The 25,513-nt window shown below is 43.7% G+C and overlaps 2 protein-coding genes across 2 annotated transcripts; one reads left to right on the forward strand and one right to left on the reverse strand.

Annotated features, from left to right (window-relative positions):
- Positions 1 to 4,533: 4,533 nt before the first annotated feature.
- Positions 4,534 to 6,352, reverse strand: LOC133906609 (aquaporin SIP1-2). The gene is made up of 3 exons (XM_062348561.1): positions 5,869 to 6,352; positions 5,480 to 5,752; positions 4,534 to 4,878 (listed from the first exon to the last, which is right to left on the reverse strand). The coding sequence occupies exons 1-3, from the start codon at positions 6,172 to 6,174 to the stop codon at positions 4,723 to 4,725; spliced, it is 735 nt and encodes a 244-aa protein (XP_062204545.1). The 5' UTR covers positions 6,175 to 6,352; the 3' UTR covers positions 4,534 to 4,722.
- A 17,928-nt stretch (positions 6,353 to 24,280) lies between these two features.
- LOC133905659 (monothiol glutaredoxin-S12, chloroplastic-like) lies at positions 24,281 to 24,850 on the forward strand. The gene has a single exon (XM_062347427.1). The coding sequence runs from the start codon at positions 24,281 to 24,283 to the stop codon at positions 24,848 to 24,850; it is 570 nt and encodes a 189-aa protein (XP_062203411.1).
- Positions 24,851 to 25,513: the final 663 nt, after the last annotated feature.

Raw genomic sequence — 25,513 nt, forward strand, 5'->3', positions numbered from 1 at the left:
GGCTCGGTTTGACTGAGTACTCCTCGGGACATCAAGTGAAAAGAACATAAACTTCATCAAGCACTTGGAAGAACACTGGAGTTGTGACCCCAAAGAAAGACTTCCATTATATTCACAAGAGAGGACAGCTATTCTGAGGGATCACTCCCATATTTATATCAAGTCAAAGAAAAAGAAAATTACAAAAGCCTAATCTAAGTCAGAGCCATCAGGCTCGGAAGATAGCGGGGCCTCCTCGCCGCTGCTCCCCGGGTCTGGAATCGGTGTCGCCTCCCGCGTGAAGCAAGCCGCCACCTCGGCGGCGGCGCCCCGGACTGCCTCCCGAGCGGTCTCCTCCTCGGCCTCGACCACCTCTTCCTGAGCTGGTTCCAGCGAGAAGTTCGGATCTCGGCTCCGGTAGCAGGCCAGAACGTGCTCGGCCACCGCTTGGGCCTAGCCATGCCCTTCCCGGGCAGCTAGCTCCTAGACGGCCTGGGGGAGCGCCTCGAGGCGCTGGCTAATGTTCTTGAAGCCAAGGGCGATGTGGCCGATGCCCGTCCCCTTCGCTCCCACATGGACTCGCCCGAGCCTGGCCACCCTCACGGACCTCCGTGCTTGCCGAAGGATGTCTTCCATCATCAGCTTCACGTTGGCCCGTTCGGTCCTGGCGGTCTCGAGCTCATCCTTCATGCTCTGCACCCGCTCCTCGAGGCTCAGTCCCCCGGCCGCGCCGGTCGAGGCGGCGCCGGGCGCCTGGGCTTCAGCCTGCTTCACCTGCTCTGCAAGGGCAGAGAGGGCCTACTCACGGGCAGTCAGCTCTGACTCCCACTTGGCGGCCCGCTCCTCTCGAGCAGCTGAGGCCACCAACGCCTCGGCAGCCTCCGTCTCCCGGCGGATCAGCAGCTCCTCCCGGGCGTCCAGATCCGATGCCGTGATGCCGACGTTGGTCTCGCAGATCGCGACGTCCTCCTCCCGGCGCTGGAGCTCCTCCTCCCGACGCTGGAGTTCGTTGTGGATCTGATCAGCCTCGCCTTTCTGGCGGGCCAAGTCCGCCTGGGAGGCCTCCACCGTCCTCTCGCGGGCCAGGACCGCCTCCTCCCGAGCTTGCACCTGCCTCTCCCTGGCGAGTGTCTCGGCCAGGCGGGCGGCTTCTTCTTGCTCCTGCACGGCCTTCGTGAGTATCTCTTCTAAGGCCTCTCGCTCCGCCTCTATCACGCGCCGCTCACTCTCGTTGGCGGCGCGCGCCGCGGCGATGTGGGCCTCAAAAAGGCACCTGCCCTTGGCTAGCCGCTCCCTCTCCTCAGAGAGGGCGGCGCAGCCCGCCTCAAGAAGCGTCCTCTCCCCCCGCCACGGCCGCCTCCAGCCGCCCGATCACCTCCCGGGCGCTCCCTAGCACGTCTGGAAGGGGTTTTGCAGGTTGGCTGGGCGACGACCGGGCGCTGGGTCCCATGCGAGCCCTCTCTGAGGGGCTCGGGGTCCCCGAATATTGCCACGCAGGCACCGCCATCGACGAGGCCATCCGCCCCACACTCGATGTGCTCGGGGCGGGCTCTGCAAGCGCCGGTTGCTCGGGCGCGGCCTCTGCCATCGGCTCAGGGCAGGGCGGCGCCTGTGGCTCTGTCTCGGCCGGCGCGCTCAGCGGCTCTGGCTCCACCGACGCGCTTGGCTCAGGCGCGCTAGGCTCAGAGGCTGGAGCCGACCTCGGCGCCTCCGATCGTCATTGGTCTCCGGCGGCGTTCGTAGGCGGCCTGCAAAAGAAAACAAGGTCAGTCTCCGAACTCACTCCGGGCAAGGCATGCTCAGGAAAAAGGGGGAAAACTTACGCAGATTTGGGTCTTCGGTATTGCCACCTTGATTCCGGGATCCTGTATTCCGGGCCTAACGGTGTTGGCCCGGAATCCTCCCTCCTCCTTTTATACCCCAGGGAAATTCAAATGTCGCCTGCTGCGACGCGCTCGGCGAGACGGTTTCCTCGGCCAGCGCAACCGACAGGCGAATCTCCCTCGGGCCGTGCGGTTGTCAGCGGTTGCCACGTGCACCGCCTGCCTCGTTATCATGCGCCGCCCGTCCCGTTATCACGCGCCTCGGGAGTCGGCTGGACGCGCGTCCGTTCGGCTCCCCGATGGGTCGTACCAGAAGCCCGGACCGGAAGGGCCAGCGTCTAAGAGCGCGCCGCGTGGCGTCGGTGCTGGGTTCGGCCTCGTTGATGACGAAGGGCCCATCCGCAGTCTTTAGGCCATCGCCTGCCAATGGGCTCGGGGGCTGCTGTCGGTGAATCAGGAACCAGGGGTCCCCGAATCCCGAGGCCTGGCCAGCAATCCGCCACGTGGCGCTATCCCGTGGAGTCTCCTCCGCAAGGTAAAAAAGGCTAAGTCCCGGGAGAGGGCGTCGTGGCCACAGTCAGTGGTCCCCGAGTACCCAGGTTCCCCGATAATCTGTGAAAACCAAGTATCGGGAGGGGTGTGTCCGGGGCTGCGAGCAGTAGCCTCCCGGGCACCCGAGTACTCCGAGGGCCCACTGAAGGAAGTTCCGGGAGAGAGTGCTCGGGGCTGCGTGCAGCGGTCCCCGAGCACTCGGTCCCTCGAGGATCCGTACGAGCATGCCCGGGAGAGAGTGCTCGGGGAGGTGAATAGTAGCCCCCGAGCACTCGGTTCCCCGAGAACCGAGGAAGGGCACTCTCAGGAGAGAGTGCTCGGGGAGGTGAACAGTGACCCCCGAGCACTCGGTTCCCCGACGACCCAGGAAGCCCCCTGACAGCGGCCTCCATAGGGGTCCAGCGATGATGTGTCAGCCAGTCAAAGGCCAGAGGCCGCATTTAAGAGCGCGCGTGGCCTGTCACCTCCAACTGCTCCCGCCACGCTCGGTGTCAGTTCCTGCCACATTCTGGCAGAAGGGCGTGGGGATATTAAATGCACGGGTCCCATCCCGTGCCATCCGGCACGTCTCGGGATAACGTCGCAAGGGCCGAGACGTTCCGTCTGCCGCGCTTCTTTGGCAGGAGAACAAGACAGGGCGGGCACGCCGGGCCGCTCTGCGGCTGCCCGGTGGGCCCGCTCCACGGCGCCCGTTGCCAGTGCCATTATGGTGACTGATGACCGGGCGCGAGGCGCGTTTTCAATCCCCAGTCATTTCGCATAGAGGCTATGATGACGCCCTTTCCATTTATGGTGCCTTGGAACTCGTGCCCTCCCATTCGGGGCTCGCTACTGCCGGCGGGTATTTAAAGCAGCCGACAGCATGAACAAAGACAGGCGCTAGAAAGGCTCTCGACAAGTTAGACAATCTCTCGGCAAGCTTTGCACGGTTGAAACAGTTAAGGAAGTAGAGAAGATCGGGAAAGCCAACAGATACACACAGATCGAAGAACAAGGAACCCCAGGCTCTAAGATAGATAAACATTCTTGTAACCAGCAACATCCTTGAGGGATATTCTCAGGGCATTTATAGTATCCATACAGGAGTAGGGTGTTACGGCTCCGTGCGGCCCGAACCTGTCTAAACCCCAGTACATTCACTTCATTCCGCACTAGATCATTCCACCCCGCCAGCCATCGCATTCATATCCATTTATTTCTCCGGCAAACATATTCAGAATCATCTCCCTGACCGAATCTTTAAAAAAGGTCCCTCAAGATCCATGCGACAGGAGTTAACCCTCCGATACGTACAGAACAAGAAAAAAAAATTGGTGTGCATTTAGGGACAAAACTAATATGACTAGGAGTGATAACAGGATTCGTTTGGCCTCCTATATGAGACGTCCACACAATTTAGGTAGCTCTCTTCCGAAAAGAGAAACTTAAGGCAAACACCACCAAGTGGGCAAGCTACTACATATTTCCAAAAAAAGAAAAGAAAAGTCAAAAAAACTCACTGCTTGAGCAACGGCTCTTCGCCACTAGGTCAATTTCAAACTTCGCAGGCAACAATTTGCCAGCAACAGAAACAAAACTTGTACAGAAACTGAGATACCGATTACCAATATAAACATCATCTAGACCAGACATCTAAGTTGCAGTACATGATATGTCGAATAAGAGAAACGAATCTTCATCTTCATCTACTGCAATATCATTAGCTAACACCGACATCTAGATGACTTTGCAAGAGCTCAGAGAAGTGGACTGACATTACTTAACCTCCAGATGCCACAAATAGCACGAGTCAGAATATCTAATAGCGATCAATGAAGACATCAACAGATGAAGAGGATAACACAAACTCATAATGAACGTTGCTCAGTTTGTCAATCTCAAAGTAATGGGAACGTCGTTGCTATGTCATTACTGACTTCGTTTCCCCTTAAGTCATTGTTAGGCTGGCTAAGCCATTCTCCTTGCCCTTATTTTGTAGTTTGCAAATGAAGAATAGTGGCACTATTGTCTTCTGGTATTGGTTCAGTGTGTCTAGGTCTGCAATGTGCAAAGTACTTGGTCCAGGCTGGTGAGCTTCTTTCTTATGTTTCTAGTACCTAAAAAAGTTGTATAAATTTTGCATTCTCTGATTCCTCAGAAAAGAAAAGAAAAAGATGTGAAAACAACATTCTGACCAGTCTAAGTTCATCAATACAGAACAAATTATTAATGATGATGGATAACAGAGTACCTGGCTAATCAGTGTATTTCAATATGCTGGGAAATTGTGATAAATAAATACATCAGGAACTTATTATTTGTGTTCCTCTGTTTCTAGCAATTAACACTGGTTTCTTTTTATCCAGCATCCACGACCAAATGGTGTTCATCATGCTTTCTTGGCCTTCGGCTTAGGTGGCGGTGGTAGGAACACAGCCCTGAAGATCCATGCAGCAAGAATGGCACCAATAAAGGGGCATATCCAGTACACATAGAACTGCTCCCATGTGTTGTGGCGATTGTTAACGTATGCCCAGCCAAATGCCTGTAGATAATATTTGACCGAGAAACATAAGTTACGAGGGAAGAAGGAAACTATAATGCTTATTTTGCTGCGAAGTGCTTAACTGAAAACGGAAAGGAACAGAAGAATTTTTCAATATGCTATTCAAAAGAAACAGTAACTTAAAATCAGTTCTTATCAGATCATTAACAACATATTCAAAATTCAGTAATACTCTACAAAGCATCCTGAACTACGCTAAGATCTGATGTTCCACCAAACTTGCAGTACATATGCTTTGGAGGTAGATAAGATTTTTTTTCACAAAATAAAAAGTAAATGAAGTGGATCAATAATGGTGAAAGCAATTAAAAATTTGCTTTAAAGTCACAAATATGTAATCACATAATTCTAATACATCAAGAAAACACTTAATTTGATTGTCTCATGACCTGGGTCTGTGTGGCTATGTTCTTAACTTCAATTTGACAAAACAGAGAAAAAGGATTTTAACTTGGTAATATTTCAGAAGCAAATATCAGCATTCCAATAACTGAAGCTTAGCCCCTGTAACTAGTGCGTACGGTTTATCTAAGACCGCGATTTTGACAAAGAAATTGACAGTACAAGGAAAGAGACTGACATTGGCTGGGTTCATGGAAGGGCCGGTGTAGGCTGCGCCGGACAGGACGAGGCATACGGTGGAGATGGAGAGCATCGAGGTCTTGAGAATGGGGTTGCGGGGACCCTTGACGATGATCCAGAGCACGGCCATGGTGATGACGAAGGTGAGCACCCCTTCGGCGACGGCGCCGGTGTGGGGATCCACTTTGAGCGAGGGCCCCCCGAGCATGTGCTTGTACTGTGCCGGCATCAGCTCCGAGATAGCAAGAGCGCCGCCCACAGCGCCGGCGGCCTAATCACAACCAGTCTCTCTCAAGATATGCCAGTGTGATGCTTAATATCAAATTCTTGAATTGAATTAAATCCAATAAAAAAAGAAAGTGAACTCGTTCATAGGAGGTAGCTCACCTGCGCTGGGAATCGGAGCGCGACGGAGAAGAGGGAGGGGCTGGTGAGTCCAGCGGCGTAGAAGGCGGCGACGCCGGTGGGGTTGAAGCTGGCGCCGCCGAGAGCGTCGCAGAGGAGGTTGAAGGCGAAGAGGAGGAGGGTGAGGAGACAGACGGTGACGAGGAGCGCGTAGTGGAAGCCCTCCTGCACCCTCAGGTACGACGTCACGGCCGCCGTCGAGGCGCCCAGCGTGGAGACGCACAGCACCCACAGGAACGTCACCACCGCGTCCGCGGCAGCCGCCCGCACCGCCGCTCCCGTCGCCATCCGCTGGCCCGCCCTTATCGTCTCTCTCTTCGCTTGCTCTTCTCTTCTGCTCGGCAGATCGATTCGATAGGCGGAGAAGAAGGGGGTGGGTAAACAAGAGCACGCTCTTGCCGTGCTACTCTCTCTCTCAACAACCCATGCTTCTTATCTTCCCATCTCTCTCTCTTTACTTTATGGGAAAATCTCTACAATATAGAGGGAATAATAATTGATGCACGCAGAGCGCGCCTCCATATTTATATAAGCCTACAGGGGTAATGGGAAAAATACAAGCCTTTAGCAGAGTCCTTAAAATATATGCATCTCCATCATACAATAATTTACGTTTCTTACTGCTGCCGAGATGCCGTCACGATTTGAGCTCGGGATGGCGAAGCCGATCGAGTGGGACGTTGATGACGCTCATTATACATATATATTAGCGTTATATTCTTTTAATATGTTACTAATTATTTATTATTTTTATTAATTATTAATGTTAATGTTGATGATATTTATGTATAGTATTGTTTGGTTATGACTTGTAAAATTAAGTAAAAAAGACAATAAAATCAAATATAAGTGGATCCTACAAGAAGACAAACATTTGGATCCCACCTCGGCCCATCCAAGGCTCAAATTACCTTCCCCTCTCACAAGCCTTCTAAAAGCTACTATTGATATCACTGAGAATATTCTAAAAATATCAAATATAAAAACCAAATTATCGAAAATTTAAACTTATCTTTATAAGTCCATCTAAAATTTTTTACTTGTATTAAAGCCATTTGGAAGCCTCTAGATATCTTTTAGAAGAACGACGAACCGACCTATGAGTTGGACGTGGTCAACACGACAAAGCAACCCGGGTGCCACACGACAACCATGAGGATGGCCACATTTTGTGACCGCCGACTCCGAGCACTATGTATATATAGATGATCCTCTCGATGTTTTCGGCATCAAAGATTCCAAGTCATGAGCCAACCTCGGTGAAACGCCTTTAATTTTAGCTTTAGATATCTTGACTAATTTTATGCTAGTTTAGACGATCTAACTAGATCAGGGTTTAGAGCTGGAACTGCCACAATCAAGATATGTTACAATGGTGATTATATCTTATCCTTAATGAAGAATCAATAGTTTTATATTTAAGATCCGCGGTCATGTATTCCGTTTTGGTCCTGATTATCATGTGTGTTCTTTCTACTTCGTCTAGTTCATGATTAGACGATTAACCGGTAGATATAATCGTGGTGATTAGATCTATTAATCGAAATTAGCATTATAGTTACGGTATGAGTTGAGCTAGGTAAACTGGCCACACACTGATCATTCTCAAGCTAATATTCAACAAACAACTGAGGGTGTGTGTCAGGTTTTGAAACTGTAATAACGTAATTAAGCATAATTATACTTCATAAGCATTATATTTGATTTGGAGTAATTTTGTTTCGGAGTATTAGAACACTTAGTTTTAAGTCAATTGGATGAGAGAGAAAAAAATTATGATAGAAAAGAAATGAATTCGTAGTTAAAACGAGCTTCAACTCCATGGTACATCAACTCTAAGGTGTGGCTGGTGCATGGTGGACCAACTAACTTGCCATGCACGCCGCCAATCATCGTGTATCTTGGACGGAGTTCCGCCAAGCCTTTCGTGATTATCATCTTCCTATGGAGATCAAAAGGCGGCAATTCTTGGACCTCCAGCAGAGGGGCAAGTCAGTAATAGAGTACGTGTAGGTGTTCAACCACCTAGCATAATACGTGTCTTAAAGATGTCAACACCGATGAGAAGAAGCAATATCATTTTGTGAACGGCCTCACCTTAAAGCTGCAAGACCGGTTATCAGCTCATGAATTTACCGATTTCAACAAATTGGTGAGCACCTCTCTCACAGTTGAATTCAAGATAAAAAACCATTAGGAGGAGAAGAAACGCAAGAGGGTCCTGTCGCCTTCTATGGGCGGGAGCTCTCAACATCCGCGTGCGGAGAGTCAACCCCCTTCATCTCACATGACGGCTTCGGCTGCTCCACGGCCAATGTGGATGGTGCGACGTCCATCTTTCTCCTCTTCGCAAGGACAACCTCCACGACCCGCAGGATCTCAAGCAAGTGTGACAGGCGTTCCTGATGGTCCTTGTTACAATTATGGGCGTGTCAGGCATTTTGCACGGAATGCCCCTTCCCGAAGCCGAGAGCCGCGATGATTGCTCCCAGGCCACCAATCCCCGCGCAATCCTCTCATCACGGCTCAAAGGCTGCGCAAGTCCCTAAGCGTGGCCGAGTGAACCACATTACCGCTGAGGAGGCTCGAGAGGACGATAGCATGCTTCTTAGTACGCTATTTGTGAATTCTCATCATGCAATTGTGCTTTTCGATTCTGGTGCATCTCATTCGTTCGTCAGGGAATGTTGTATTCCGAGTCACAATATAGTCACCCAGACTCTACTTTCTTCATTATGTATTGATGCGCCTAGTGCCAAGTTGCAAGCTAGTCGATTTGTTCCTCTGGCCAAAATTATTATTGAAGGAGTTACATTCTCTGCAAATTTGATCCTACTCAATACTAGAGGACTGGATGTCATATTAGGAATAAATTGGTTAACCCAATATGGTTCTCATATTGATTGCGCCAAGAGGGTGGTTTCTCTCAAAAATCTATGTGGTGTGCGGATTTCTCTTCACCTTAGAGAGGGTGGTCCCCACTTGTATGCCCTGAAGGTGGTCACAACCATGGATCTTCTGGATATCCCTGTCATCTGTGAATTTCCTAATGTCTTCCTATAGGAACTGCTAAGAATGCTACCTGATCGAGCAGTGAAATTCTCTATTAATCTTTTGTCCAGTACGACCCCTATTTCAAAGATGTCTTATTGGATGCCTCCAAATGAATTGCCAGAATTGAAAAAGCAGATTCAGGGGTTACTCTAGAAGAGTTTCATTCGTCCGAGCTCCTCACCCTGGGAATGCCCAACGCTCTTTGTTAAGAAGAAGGATGGCACTCTACGGATGTATGTTGATTACCGTTAGTTGAATGAAGTCACTGTCAAGAACATGTATCCACTCACCCAGATTGATATGTTTGATCAATTAACCAATGCCTGCGTTATCTCCAAAATCGATTTGAGGTTGGGAAACTATCAGATAAAGATCCGACTGAAGGATATTCCCAAGACGACATTCTCTACTCATTACGGGTTCTACGAGTTTACCGCTATGTCCTTCGTCCTAACTAATGCACCAACATTCTTCATGTACTTGATGAACACAGTCTTCATGGAGGAGCTCAACAAGTTTGTCGTGGTTTTCATCGATGACATTCTCATCTACTCTAAGACCGAAGAAGAACATTTTGAGCATCTCCGTGTTGTTCTTGGCTGACTTCAAGATCACCAACTCTATGTCAAGTTCAGCAAATGTGAGTTCTGGCTCAAGGAAGTTATTTTTCTGGGTCATGTCTTGTCTGAGAACGGAATTGCTATTGACCCGAGCAAGATGCAAGAGCTCCATATGTTGAGAGAGGCTTATTCCATATGTTGGATCAAAGAAAGCAAACATGCTATAAATGTTAACATTTGAGTCAAACAAGCATGCTCGTCACTTTCAAGATCCACTAAAAATATAATTTGAACAAAATAGTATATAAGCAATAAAGATACTAAATAAAAGACAAATATCAAAAGGTTGTCCAAATTACATCTAAGATAAAAGATCAACAAATGATCACTCATAAAGTTCAACAAATGAACCAAGTGAAAAGATTGAGCATATAAAGAAATGAATTGCATCCTTGCTCAAAAGCTTATCTCAAGTAAGAATATTGATAATGATTCAAGCTTTGAGATAGCAAGCTTTCATAAACTCCAAAAGGAAAGTTTTCTTCAAGAAACTAATTTTCTTAACATAGGAGTTAAATAAATCTTTCACAAAGAAAGAAATCACTTGGAAGAAAAAATCAAAACAAAGATGATCAATAAGGGTTACCACTTGTATTACTACTAATTGTAAGAAAATAATGGTATATGAAGATTTCATAAGTCGGTAATTACTATAAGACATAGATCAACTTTCTTTCAAGAAATATGAGAAGAAGGATTTTAGCAATTTAAGTATCATGCTTTAAATGCATTCTTCAAAAATTCGAATAAGAAATGATTCAAATTAAAAAAATCTTGGGATTAAATGGGTCACAAGATAAGTACCACAAGTCTCAAGTTTCAATTTAAACCAAAAATGGATCAATTAATGGATTCTTGCAAAGATAAGTTTTATATGATCTTGACATACCACATAGATGCTAGATAAGAATAATATTAATTCTAAATAGTATTGCTCAAATATTCACACTTTATGGATTTTTAAGATGCACAAAGCATAATACTCCCCCATAATGTGATAACCCATTAGTATCTTCAAAAGAGCCAAAATAGAATTCAATAAGACGAATAAGACTCAAAACCACACAATCAACAAATGAAAGTGTAATGCATCCTACCCATACTAGTTGGTAAGAAAAGCTATATGCACTAAAAATAAATTCATAACACACTTAATAAGCAATCAAGACATGTATGAATATAAAACATAGGCATATCAAGATTGCAATTAAGTCTACACATGCTAGAATAAGCATAAACTCTAAATAAACATAGATACAAAACCTATACATGCAAAGAGTTAGGAATTTCTATAATCCAGAACTTCCGGATACAACTTTAAACTTCCAATTTTTGTCAAACCTGGAACTTCTGGTTTAAACTCGGATATTCCGAATTCTGTAAATTCCACAAAACTATGTAGAACAGCAAATCTATCGCAAAGATGTAAACTATAAATTTAAAGATATTGTGATAGAAAGTTACCTTCATAGAGTGACATTGGATAGATAATTTATATTCCACACAACTTAGCTCTTTAATCAATTAGATAAATCTTCAAATAATTTAGCCAAGTCTCCAATACCCTCCATTTCACCAAGAGACTAAACACAAATTTCACTTCAAGAAATATTAGTCTCAAAGCACAACATATACTATGAGCTCCCCATATATATGAGCATCAAAGTACTTGAATTACTTGTAATATGCACTTAGTTCATTCAAGAATCTAGAGGATTTTACCATATAGTTTGAGTTAAAGAACAAAAAGAATTTATAAAGGAAATACTTGTGCCGAGAATGAACTTACAACCATGAAATAATGTAGATTACCACAAGATATGAATTATGGCTTGGCAATCTACATATTTTTCCACTCGCTTTTTCTTCACATGGTAGATTAAGTTCATCTTCCATAGTCATCACTAAGTCCAAGTCCTATAGTGCTTCTTTTACCTTATATAGTTCACAAAGACATGAAAGAATAAAATTCACAAGAAATTGTAACAAGAGTTTTTTATGCAATTATTATCCCTCTTTTAAATGTCTCCTTGAACATCATTTATGGAATGGTTTGTTGGACACTTGATGAGCTCTTGAACGAAGCACTTGAAGTGGAGGTCCAATTTCAACTTCTTTCTTCATCTTAACACACCTCCAACCTTCTGCAGATTTCAGAACTTCCGAATTTAGCCCGGAATATCTGGTTTATAAAGATCGAAACTTCCATAATCAATCCAGAGAGATAAGATTCTTGGGGTTTTCTTAAGTCTTGATCTTTTCTTGATATTTTTCTTGATGACCATCTCCAAGTACCTATTCATTGCATGCATCACTCATAAAACTTTGCTCTAGTAGAGCACTATTAAACGCACCACTTTATAATAATGCAGAATTTCAAGCAAAACTTACCTACCAACTTCAAGTGTTCATAATCACCAAAGATCGTAAACATTCACACTGCATATGGTTAAGGAGGCTAGATATTTTAAAGTAGGTACGTGTTACCGAGATACCATTGATTCTTGATGTTGAAACAATAATCTTCATAATTGACATCCTTTACACAAATGATGAGAAATACCACTTGAAAAGAAACTTGATATGAGATGTGTAATATAATTTTTCTCAAGTGAGCCAAGTCATCAATGCATCTCCAAGTACCTATTTAGCAAATTAAGCATTTTGTGGTATCCAAACCTTGTTGGATCTTTTAAGGTTAGTCACGAGAGACTTAGGTACTCAAATAACCCTTGCATTAGCATAAGGTGAACTAATCACCTTAGCAACACAAGTACCACTCTTAACCTTCTTAAGCAAATATTGATCATTATTGAAAGAGTTAAGCTTATGAATGTTACCCTTGAGATAATTTTTACCAATAAACTTTTTCACGACATGTGTAGCAAATTTTGCCGCCAAACCTCTTTATTTGAAGCTTCTCACCTTGGTGACCTTTTACTTTACCCCTTGTTTTGAGTGATCTTGACTTAGCTTGGGGCCTCTTCTTTTGGATTTTGTCATCATGATGAGAACTCGCTTGAGTTCCTGATGGTGATGAAGCTTATTCCCTCTTGTAAGGACATAATGTAATTTTATGTCCTTTCTTATTGTAACCATAACACTTCCTTTTGTTAATTCTTATTTCCTTATTAGAAGTGTTGCTTCATCATCAACTTCCCTAGGACAACTTGAGGCAAAGTGTTCCGCATTGGTGCACTTGAAGCACTTGATGTGAGCAAAATTTTTCTCATTTTCTTCTTTCTTACTCATGTTCTTTTATACTTTCTTCAAAGGGCAATCTTTTACATGGTGACCCTCTATCTTGCACTTGAAGCAAGTGATGGGAGCATTGATCTTCTTTTGATTTTGCTCCTTGATCTTGATATTGTTGAACTTGTTTTTCTTGGTGAAATTGAGTCCAAGTCCACTTTTATTTCTTGAATGCACTTGATCCTTGAGCTTCTTGATTTTTCCTTTACTATCAATATCACAAGTAATACTAGGAAAAATATTAGCTTTAAAGAAACAATGATTATTTTTAGGACTAGCACAAATCAAATTTTTTTTTAGCAAAGAAAATATTCTTAAGTCCACATGAGGTTCATAGGATTTTACTGTTGTGACAATTACCTCATGAGCTATTTCTAGTATCATATGAGAATCTACAAGATCTTTATGAGTATAAAAAACTTATCATGATTTTCTTGGAGGCTCACATACTTGCTAGTAAGATTTTTAAGTTGAGCCCTTACCTCAATATTTTCTTTCTCCAAAGATGTTACGTGAGAAATAGAGTTAGAAGCGCAAGCATTATCAATAGGAGAAATAGTGAATTTATTCTTAGATAAAACGTTGCAATTAGGATTTAATTTTTTTAAATCTACTATAGCCATATCATCTAATTTATCAATTAAGGAAATATGCTTAACTTTAAGATCCCATAAGGATTAGATAAAGAACTATGAGATTCTTGAATTTTTCATATTTCTCATTTAAGGCCTTAAACTCTTTTATTTTCTCAATGAGGAATTCCTCTTGCCTCTCAAGCTTTTCCTCATGGCCTTCTATTATGTGCATGAGTTTGATCATTTTAGGCTTGTTCTTTTTGCTAAAAAGATCAAACTCGATCTCATCACTATCATTAGCACTAAAACTAGCATTATAAGCCTCACTTACCGTTTTCTTTTTACCTTTTACCATAAAGCATAATGGAGCATCGTAGTGAGGGGATGAGCACCTTGGAGAAGTAGATGCTTTACTTCCAAGTTAAGGAAAATCCATGCTATAATGTCCATATTGATGCACGTCCTCCTTGATCTTCTCTTAGATGGACCTTTCTTCTTGATTTTTCTTGAGGCTCTTTCACTTAACTATGTCTCAAGTAAGATTCTATTTCCTTCAAAATAATAGTCTCATAAATACTAATGAAAATAGATTCATTACAATGAGAACAATTAACCATATCATCATGATATATAGGCAATGTTGCACTAGATGATATGCAAAGGTTAACAACACAAGTGGATATAGAATTTTCACTAGTAGTATTATCAAAGTCCAAAGAAAGGTTTGAACACTTACTAATCCCACTTACCATATCATTACCTTGCTTAGATTTGTCAATTTGTGAGGTGGATGACAAAGTGACATCATTTTGGATAAGGAGGAAGTCATTTGGTGCTCTTTATGATGTGATGATGAAGTAGAGTATTTCTCAAATAACGTGTCTAGAACAATTTCTTCTCTATCACATTTGGATTTGTCATATCTTTCTTTGATAGTAGTCCAAATGAGATAAGCGTCCTCAAGTGGCATGATGGATTCAACAACATCTATACTTAAAGTATTAAATAAAACATTAGTTGCTTGAACATTGAGATGTAGACATTTATCTTCCTCTTTTGGTGTTAGCAAGATGCCACTAGGAGAAGAAATACTTACATCTACAACTCGCTCTATTTGAGGACTCATAGTCCTAAAATCATAAGTATGCGAGTACTCCACTCAATATAATTAGAGTCATCTAATAGGAGTGGAAATGTGCACAAATCTACTAGTCAACATATTTAGTCTCTACACGGTAAAGCCCTAAAAGAGAATCTTCACTTTGATACCAATTGAAAGGACAATGATGTCGCCTAGAGGGGGTAAATAGGCAATTTTACAAAAATCTGCCCCCTTTTACCATCTTGCCATAGAAAACCATTTTGTATCCGACATCTTCAGTAAATTCATTTTATCATATATGGAGTCCAATCTTGCTCTTCACTCTTGGCATATTGGATTTCGATTCAACTTATGCCTTCTTATGTATTACAACCCCAACTCACTCTTAAACATAAAGCACATGGGTTAGTCCATAAAACTCTATTGATAATGACATACCTTTAGTTACTTGATTACCATAAGTAACTTAGCATTCACACTTATCGCCTATCTTATATGGGTTTTTCTTTCTTCTTATGAGCATCATTAAGAGCTCATTCATCTTGATGCATATGTCTTCTCTATGCACCACCTATGGAACTACTAACAAACTGAACACATTGTTAGTTCATAGATAATGTCATTAATTACCAAAACCACACGTATGGCTAGATGCACTTTCACCCGTCGCTTTCTATGGGCGGAGAGTCAACCCCATTCATCTCTTATGACGGCTTCGGCTGCTGCACGACCAATGTGGGTGGTGTGACGCTCATCTTTCTCCTCTTCGCAAGGACAACCTCCACGACCTACAGGATCTCAAGCAAGTGACAGGTGGCCCCGGCGGTCCTTATTACAATTATGGGCGCAGCTAGCATTTTGCATGAGAATGCCCCTTCTCGAAGCCCGGAACCACGGTGACTGCTCCAAGGCCACCAATCCCCCGCGCATTTCTTGATGTCTTCCTAGAGGACTGCCAGGAATGCTACCTGATCAAGCAGTGGAACTCTCTATTGATCTTTTGCCCGGTATGACCTTGATTTCAAAGAGGTCTTATCAGATACCTCCAAATGAATTGCCAGAATTGAAAAAGCAAATTCAAGAGTTACTCTTGAAGGGTTTCATTCGCCCAAGCTCCTCACCCTGAGGATGCCCAGTGCTCTTTGTTGAGAAGAAAGATGGCACTCTGCAGATGTATGTTGATTATCGTCCGTTGAATGAAGTCACTATCAAGAACAAGTATCCACTATCTTGGATTGATATTTTGTTTAATCAGTTGACTGGTGCCGGGTTTTCTCCAAAATTGATTTGAGGTTGGGCTACCATCAGATAAAGATCCGACTGGAGGATATTCCCAAGATGGCATTCTTTATTCGTTACGGGCTCTACGAGTTTACCGTTATGTCCTTCGACCTGACTAATGCACTGTCATTTTTCATGTACTTGATGAACACGGTCTTCATGGAGGAGCTCAACAAGTTTATCGTGGTTTTCATCGATGACATCCCATCTACTTTAAGACTGAAGAAGAACATTCTGAGCATCTCCATGTTGTTCTTGGCCAACTTCGAGATCACCAACTCTATGCCAAGTTCAGCAAATGTGAGTTCTGGCTCAAGGAAGTTGCTTTTCTGGGTCATGTATTGTCTGAGAATGGAGTTGCTGTTGACTCGAGCAAGGTGCAAGAGGTTCTCAACTGGGTTTAACCTAAGAATGTCACCGACATCCAGAGTTTTCTTGGACTCGCGGGTTATTACCGCCGGTTCATCGAGAATTTCTCCAAGATTGTCAAGCCTATGACTAAGCTATTGAAGCAAGGAGTGTGTTTGAGTGGTCAGATGAGTGAGTCAGCTTTCCAGGCTTTGAAGAAACTGTTCACTACTGCTCCTGTTCTGGCGCAGCCGGAAGTGGACAAGGGTTTTGACGTTTATTGTGATGCTTCCCACATAGGCCTCAGATGTATCCTCATGCAAGAGGGCAGGGTTGTTACATATGGCTCACACCAACTGAAGCACCATGAAGAGAACTATCCAACCCGTGACTTGAGCTTGCAGCAGTTGTGCACGCTCTGAAGATCTAGCGCCACTACCTATTGGGTAATTTGTCATGTATCTATATGGATTAAAAGAGCCTCAAGTATATCTTCACTCAGGTGGATCTAAATTTGAGGTAGAGAAGATGGCTTGAGCTGATCAATGACTATAAATTGGAAGTGCATTATCATCGTGGCAAGGCGAATGTGGTCGCTGATGCACTAAGTTGTAAGGCTCGATACAATTGTTTCATGGTCAAGCCCGAAAATACCACACTTTGTGATGATTTCTGAAGGTTTAGACTCGAAATGGTCCCGAAGGGATCCTTGCAAACTTGGAGATCAAATCTACCCTCCTATATTAAATCAAAGAAGCTCAGAAGGATGATAAGGGCATGGCTCAAATCTGAGAGAAAATGAAAGAAGGCAAGGCCACATGTTTTTCTGAACATGATTAGGGTATTTTGTGGTTTGGGAACCGACTTGTGGTTCCAAAGGTTGATGCATTGAGGAAGAAGATTCTAGATGAAGCCCATGACTCTTTACTATCCATTCACCCGTGGAGTACCAAGATGTACCAAGAACTCAAGCCAAGATTCTGGTGGACTTGCATGAAGTGAGAAATCATTCGATATGTTACGGAATGTGACGTTTATCGGAGAGTGATGGCCGAGCACCTTACGCTGGCCGGTATGCTCCAACCCCTGCCTATTCCCTCCTAGAAATGGGAAGAGATCGGTTTGGATTTTATTACCGTTCTACCAAAGACCTCTAAGGGGTATGACTTGATTTGGGCCGTTGTGGACTGAGTCACAAAGTCTGCACATTTACTTCCGGTGAAGACTCGATACAGTGCTAAGGACTATGCAGAGTTGTACCTCACCAGAATTGTTTGCCTTCATAGAATTCTGAAGAAGATTATCTCCGATCGAGACACATAGTTCACCTCTCATTTCTGGAAAAGCCTTCATGAAATCATGGGAACCAAGCTCTTTTATAGTACCGCCTACCATCCTCAGATCAATGGTCAAACTGAGAGGGTAAATCAAATTCTAGAGGTCATGCTCCGAGCGTGTGTTCTCACATATGGGAAGAAGTGGGAGATTTGCCTACCATTTCAGAAATCTCCTACAACAATAGCTATCAAGCAAGCATTGGAATACTGCCATTTGAGGCTCTCTATGACCGAAGATGCCGAACGCCATTGAATTAGTTCAAAACCCACGTTTCTCAGCCCGAATTTGGTCAAAGAGGTGGAAGAGCATGTCTTAACCATTCGCAAGAGTCTTCTCACAACTCAGTCTCGTCAGAAGAGCTATGCCGATCGTTATCGGCGTGAGTTGGAGTTCAAAATTAGAGATTTTGTCTATCTTAAGGTCTCTCATCTCCTAGGAACGCAGTGCTTCCCAATGAAGGGAAAATTAGTGCCTTGTTATGTTGGCCCATTTCAGATTATTGACTGACGTGGTGAGGTGGCTTATCAACTAGAGATACCTCTATCCCTCTCTGTCGCACACAATATCTTCCATGTCATGCAATTAAAGAAATACCTTTGAGTCCCAACCGAAGTCATTAAGATTTCAACCCAAGAATTGTAGCCGGATCTTTCCTATCGTGAGCTTCCAGTTAGCATCCTTGATGAAACGGAATGGAAGATGCGATGCAAATCAATCAAGTTTGTCAAGGTTTAATGGAGTAATTACTCCAAAGATGAAGCGACGTGGGAACATGAAGATCGGTTTCGTGATGATTACCCTGAGTTCTTCTCCAACCTATAAGTATTGTATTAGATTCCATTTCTCACAAGCATGGTATCTTCTAGCAACGTGGTTCCTAGATTCATCGTACTCTTCCTTGACTCGTACCTAATCTCGGGACGAGATTCTTTTAGGGGGGAGGTTTGTCACGTCCTAAAACTATAATCACATAATTAAGCATAATCATGCTTCATAAGCATTATGTTTGATTTGGAGTAATTTTGTTTCGAGCATTATAGCACTTGGTTTTAAGTCAATTGGATGAGAGAAAGAAATTCAGGATATAAAAGAAATGAATCCGTAGTTAAAACTAGCTTCTTTTTCTAGCATGTGGGGCCCACATGGGTGGTCAACCACTCCCTCTCTCCCTTGGACAGCAGCCCCACCTGCTCTCTCTCTCCGAGCACCCTCACTCAGAGATTTCGGGTATAGCCCAGAGGTTCTGGGTTAATTTGATTTAGATTTAGCTGAGCACCCTCACTCAGAGCCCCACCCAGACATTTCGGCCTAACTTGGAGGTTCTTAACTCAGCCTAGACCTTTTGATTTAATTCAAAAATGGATAAGAAATTCCACACTTTGGGATACAGTTCTTTATACTTCATCTATTTCACGATTAGACAATTAGTTGGTAGATATAATCGCGGTGATTAGATCTATAAATCGAAATTAGCATTATAGTTGGCTGGTAGATATAGCTGCTTGTGGAAGGCCTTCGGGGGCAGGGAGGCCAGAGGAGTAGAGGACATGGTCCCGAAGACTTAAGAGATCTACGGTGGTGAGTTATGGCTGCGGCTGAGGGGAATTGTTAGATCTATGGTTTGGTTTGGGAGGATTGTGCAATGATTTCTTCTTCTGTTGCCGTTGCTTGGGCTTAGGGACCTTAGGAGTCAACTTCTGTGGCACAATGAGGGTGTTGGTGTGGCGATCGAAGAAAGAAGACATAGGAGGCAAGAGTAGGGAAGGTTGGGGTTGGTCACTGTAGAGGACATCGTCAATGTGGAGGTGGGATAGGAAGGAGATGCCCTTTTTGGAGTGTATCCGATTCAACCATGATGGTGTGATGCTAGCGGCAGCAGGCGCTGCATTGAGCAGTGACTGGTAACACGACATCGCCTCCCTCTCTAACGAGCTAGAATAATGGTGGTATTGGGATGACTGAAGAGGAAGAAAAGGGAGGAGACGCATCTCTCAAATAAATAAATAAATATAAAAGGAAACATATAAGACACCATTAATTTCCCTGTTTAAATTGAACCAATCCATAAACATGCCATACGTTTTCACATATCAACACGTGTTCACATAATTACGATGGTACATATAGGTATAGTGAGCTTGGCACATCTGTTACTACCACACACAAGACTCTAGGTGCCAGAATGATAAAGGATATATAGGTTGTATTCAAGAAAAAAAACTCACAGCAAAAGTTCACCAACCATATGTTCCGTAAGAGGTACTCACAATAAGAATAACATGTGGGATCTAGATTCATATCTATACTTCTATAAAATACACGAGTTATGACAGATCCAATCAATCTCTACCATCCACCTGAATTAATCAAACGATCATCATGCAAAGTTGGACCTGTTACTCTCCCATTATGCCTTCTATACCTAGACACCCAATATTTATCTTTCATATATTCTAAAAATACATTCAATCTCCTATTATATGCCTTTCATACTTAGATATCTAATATTTGCCTTCCATATATTCACCGTCAGGTATCTCCAGAGGGTATGTCGCCTCCCGCACTTTGCCTACAACATCGGATTTTTGGAGAGGTTGCATCGCCACCAACACGTCGCCTCCACTGCCGTCTACCACGGAGGTCACCTCTATCACGTTATCTTTACACTAAGGTACTATGTGAGAATGATTTTCATCCCCTTACAAATCGGTCACTATCTCGATCTCCCTCACAACATTGCTACAGGCGGTTAACTCTAGACGATACGGACCCCTCCACCCTTCTATCCAGGTAGTCGTCATTCTCTTTCAATCTGAAATTACATGATCATATTGTGAATTTTGTATATGCAAATCTCTCTTTTATTATGCTATTTTTTTTTACTTATTCGGATCTCTATATTCTGGATTGATTACACATGTGTTAAACACATGTGCAGTTGCTAGTGTTATTAAGATGTTGGTAATACACTGTGGAAATGCGAAGTTATTTGATGATTTACATAGTTGACTCAAACTTATAAGACTTGCCTTTTTAACGCCAATTATAAAAGCATTCAGGGCAAAGCGAATCTAGCTTTGCGTCAAAGAACATCCAAGTACTCTTGTGCACAATCAACTCCATCCATGTAGCTTGTGAGCAATTTGAACAAATCAAGCACTACCTGACGATGGCAACGACTGTAGACTTTTGAAAGGCGCTGACGGTGTTAAGCATGTTGGCGCAGGCTTTTATGCATCTCTCCGTCCACAAGGAGTGAAGATATCTCTGCCTCGAGCACTAATGCACAAAGTAGGAAGAAGCTGTGGTCGTATATATGGACTGCAGATGTACCTCGAAAAGTCCACACTTTTGCATAGAAGCTAGCTTCTGATGCTCTTGCAACAAATGCAAATAAGAAGGGCAGGGAGGGAATAGCTAGATGGCCGGCAGTGGGTGGCGTCAGCAGTAGCTAGATTGGAGCCTGATCATGCAAGAGGAGAAAGACAAGGTTACCGTGCTCCGGCCACCATATGCTGCTTCGGCCAACGGTGGTGGCGAGAACGCCGATGATGACTTCGATGGCGGTAAACAGGAAGACAAGAGACGAAGGACGACGAAGCTAGAGCCATCCGAGTAAAACCACTACAACTTGTGAACTATATCTAGTACTGTACTGACTGCTGACTCTTGAGTACGCTACGGTAGAATTGGCGTAGTGCGACGTATATCCGGTTCTCCCGGTCGTCAGTCTGTTTTTACCGACGGTTACAGCAGATTCGAATAGGTAGAGGAAAGGAACCCGTATAGTATTACATGGTAGATGATCAATCCATTAAAAATGAGCTTATGATATTATATTAAAAGTGGCTCTTTAGTTTAGGGGAAAGATATTTGCACATAATTGAATCCAAATATGTCTTCATATGATGTTTAGTGCCAAAAGAGCTACTGAAATATCATGGTTTCAGGTTTGTGCTCCTCCTTGTCCCATTTTAGTCAGTTCTGTGAAATTAAATTTCCCAAAATAGGCCTTCTGACTATTTGACTAGCTCTCCAGGGGCGTTAAAATTTAAACACACTTGATTCAGTATCAACTCGTATGCTGCATTGCTTTTGTATTTACCGGCACGATGAATAGCACATATAATATTCTGCATAAGATAAAATCTGTCAACATTCAACAAGGCAAAATAATTTCCACTTTTCACATCTTATTTTGTTTAGTACTTGAATATCTGATTGCACTAACTTAGTGACATCTAAAGGTTGCTGTCACTGTCGGATCCCTCATTCGGATCATATTGTGCAACTCATACCAGTCCATGGATCAGTAGTTGGTACACGTATATTTCTAACAGAAGTAGACTTCACAGTCATATATCTATTAAAGTACGAAATTAGAGTATGAAACAGAGTTCATTACAATAAAGACCCATATGCATAATTAAACAAAGCATCACAACACAACGGAGATAACGCAAAAGCGACCCAAGCCCTACAGACAACTTGAGTGCAGACGAAATCAAACTTTTCTATTCTTCATCTTCACCGTCGATGAAGTCGGTCTCTGGATCATCTGAATCCACATATAGCAAAAGTGAGTACATAAGGTACGTAACAAGTCCTATCTCAAGGGAAGATATTAGATACATAAAGGTAGATTAAGGATAAGGTTGTAGAGTTTTTATGTTTTACAAAAATCTAGTTTTTTAATGCAAAATTCAATTTGCAAAGACTATCTTAAAACATTTTTTAGGGAACACATAAGTTGAGCTTACGGGGTGGTTGGCCCTGGGGGAGAAACTTCCATCCCGCCAGTTCCCACACTTCTTTTGCCAGTGGATACACAGTCCAGGATATTTCAGGGATATAGTCAAACACTTTTTGAAAACACGGGCACACTGCCCACTCACACGATAAGGAGATACACATTCCGAAAAGCTAATCATTGTGATCGAATCATAGCATGTCCTTGACCGAGGACACGGCTATCCGGATAGGTTTAACACTCTGTAAAGGTTGTACACTTTACCCACAAGATATGCTCAGACTCCAACCTTAACAACTGGTGGAACTGTCATAACGAGACGCAACGTCCTCACAACAAGCCACAATATCTACCCACGGGGCACTAAGATACCAGGGGTTTTAGAATATTCACGGGAAGGACCATTTGGCAATCCCAAGGCTCTGACATGACCTTAACAACATCACCAGCTGGACCTTGGGTTACGCACTGCTCAAGTCTTCTCCTGGTCCCCGTTGCCACTACCGGCCTCCGAGTAGGTACCGAACTAAGTTGAAGGGGTTGAGTCATGTCCTACCCATTCAGGTCATGTGGTTGTACGATTAAATACTAGGTAGTATGTCACAACAAACCCGTCCTTATACGATCGAAGCAAGTGTCTCCCAGCAAGAACACCACAAAGACGAACCTTGCTCTAAGGTAATTCCCACCTTTGTGGGGTACCTTATTCAAAAACACACTAGAATTTTTATGAACACATCTTACACACACACCAAGCGTACAACACTTCACATTTTTGAAAAGATATGATTAACATATTTAATTATCCTGGTTCTTTCAGTTGAGCAAATCAATCATAAGCATGTTAGTAAATGAGCATTCATCCAAACAATCATTATAGTTGATGTTGGGACCTTCTAGGGTTTCAACGGAATAAAGTTGACAATATCAAGGTATGGTATAAACAAGCTAGGTCATAACTACATTAGCATATTCTTTAAAATTACATTTATTAACTTAAGCATGCATATCTATATAATTAGAAACAATGGCTCTAAGGGTTGTGTTTGAAAACATAGGATCAACATGATCAACGTTGTAGGACTTGTCTTCTTGAAGTCATTGTCCGTTCCTTCTTCAAACTCCGGATCCTTTGTGCCTTCCTCTAACAAACGCAACAAATGACAAAAGCGCGCACATAAACAATCAATCAAATGATTATATTAAAAACTAATTAAATTAAAAAAATTATGAAATTGACATGATTGGGTAGATCTCGAATTTAGATGAATATCGGTAGAAGAATCGTCGAAAACGGAGTTAGGACGGAGGAGAAACGTGCTTTAGAAGGTTTGTCAAGAGAGAAAATCAGAAGAAAAAAGGAAAAGAGCAGAATATTCTTGTAATATTTCGATTTCAGCTCGGTTCTGGAGGCGGCTCGAGGTTGGGCTGGGCTCGGGATCGGTTTGGAGCTGCTGGGGCGGCTGGGCTCGGCGAAAAGGCTGGGCCCACCTGTCAGTGAGGGAGAGAGAGAGGATAAGGGGGAGAGAGACAGTCGGCTCGGGCGGAGAGAGCGAGAGGAAGAGGAAGGAGGAGGCTATGGGAGGGTAGCGGGTGACGGCGACGCGCTGGCGAGCGGCAAGGCAGGGCGGCGGCGGCCGGATCCGGCCCAGGCTAGGGTAGATCTGGCCGGCGACGACAAGGGTGACAGTAAGAAATCAGCGACAGGCGACGGCGGGAAGGTGGCTATGGTATGGCTTTCCGGTGGCTTCGGGTGAGAAGGGAGAGAGGGGAAGAGCGGTGAAGCTCACTAGCGGCAAGCTCCGGTGTGGTGGCGGCGACAGTGCTCGGAGAAGGAGTGGGGGAGGCGGTGGAGGTGAGGGAGAGAGAGGTGGTGTGGAGGGAGGAAGAGGGTACTATTCATCTTTACAGGGGGTGACGATATGGGCACGACAACGGTGTGGGGCGTGAGGCGAGGCGCGGGGCTCGAAGGAGTGGTGTTAGATGTGAGGATGGCTGCAACGCATGGTGACGGGATAGGCAGCGTGGCGTAGAGCAGAGCCCTGGCGCACGTGGCGGCGAGCAGCGCCGGGTCATGGGGATGGGACAAAGAGAGGGATTTCTGAGGACTTTTTTTCCCTCTGGGAAAAACACGGGTGTAACAGTCGCAGATGAGGAGACGCCAGATCGAACTGTCCTTGCTAATGCCTGGAAATCATGGATGGAAGAACATATAGAAGCCACAGGTAAGGCACCACCAGGGAATTTTGCAGGAAACACCACCTGGGTTGGTGCCCCACAGAGGCCTCCAGACTTGCAGTTGACGCCTGGTCGCCATGTTCAGCTGACTGTTCCACTAGAACAGCTGATAGATCGGTTGGTGAAGGAGAACAAAGTGGTAGCCTTCATCAAGGGATCTAGGAGTGCTCCCCAGTGTGGATTCTCGCAAAGGGTGGTGGGAATCTTGGAAGCACATGGAATGGATTTTGTAACGGTTGATGTGCTTGATGAGGAACACAACCATGGGCTGAGAGAGACCCTGAAGACGCACAGCAACTGGCCGATGTTTCCACAGATTTTCGTTGGAGGGGAGCTTGTGGGAGGCTGCGATATTATTTCATCCATGGCTGAAAAGGGGGAGCTTGCTGCCCTATTTCAGAAATAGCGCTCATGTGTTGGAAGTTTAAGTATGCACTCCAGCCATTTTTACAGTTTTACCTGAGAACTTTAACTTATCTCTTACCACTATTGTCCATTGCTGTAATCATACTTAGGTGGTTGCAAGGAAAAATTATTTGGCCTAAGATAATGGTCACTTGGATTTTCATGAGGCTGCAGTCCTACTGATGTGATATATCATATATCTGGTTATTTTTCTGAGAGGAGGCTTAGAGTTGGAGGTTCTCTGTATTTCTGCCATTGCTTCAGATCTTGTTCATGAATAAGTTGTAGCTTCATGTCAAACAATATGCTGCATACATCAGTGGCAGATTGATGTGAAAATGGTTTTAGTACAATAATGTTTTTTTAGTAGAAAAACTGGGCTGTAAGATGAAACTCGGAAAGGTGAAGTCGTGGTTTTTGCACAGGCTGCATGACTACAACACAAAATGTGAAATGATTGAAATTATTTTATTGTCTCAGCAAGTTATCTGTTATTATGATTTTAAATGACGATATTCTTCTTTCAATATCAAACAAAAAATGAAATGTGCCGTCAATATTTATTCTTACTTGAAGTTGTAGTTCTTTTCTTTCTTTTTTGGAGACTGGAAGTTCTTTTCCAGTTGCGCTAAAGTTTTTTTTGCAAGGTGGCTAAAGTACTTGG

The sequence above is a fragment of the Phragmites australis genome, chromosome 23 (assembly GCF_958298935.1).
Source record: "Phragmites australis chromosome 23, lpPhrAust1.1, whole genome shotgun sequence".
Classification (NCBI taxonomy): Eukaryota; Viridiplantae; Streptophyta; class Magnoliopsida; order Poales; family Poaceae; genus Phragmites; species Phragmites australis.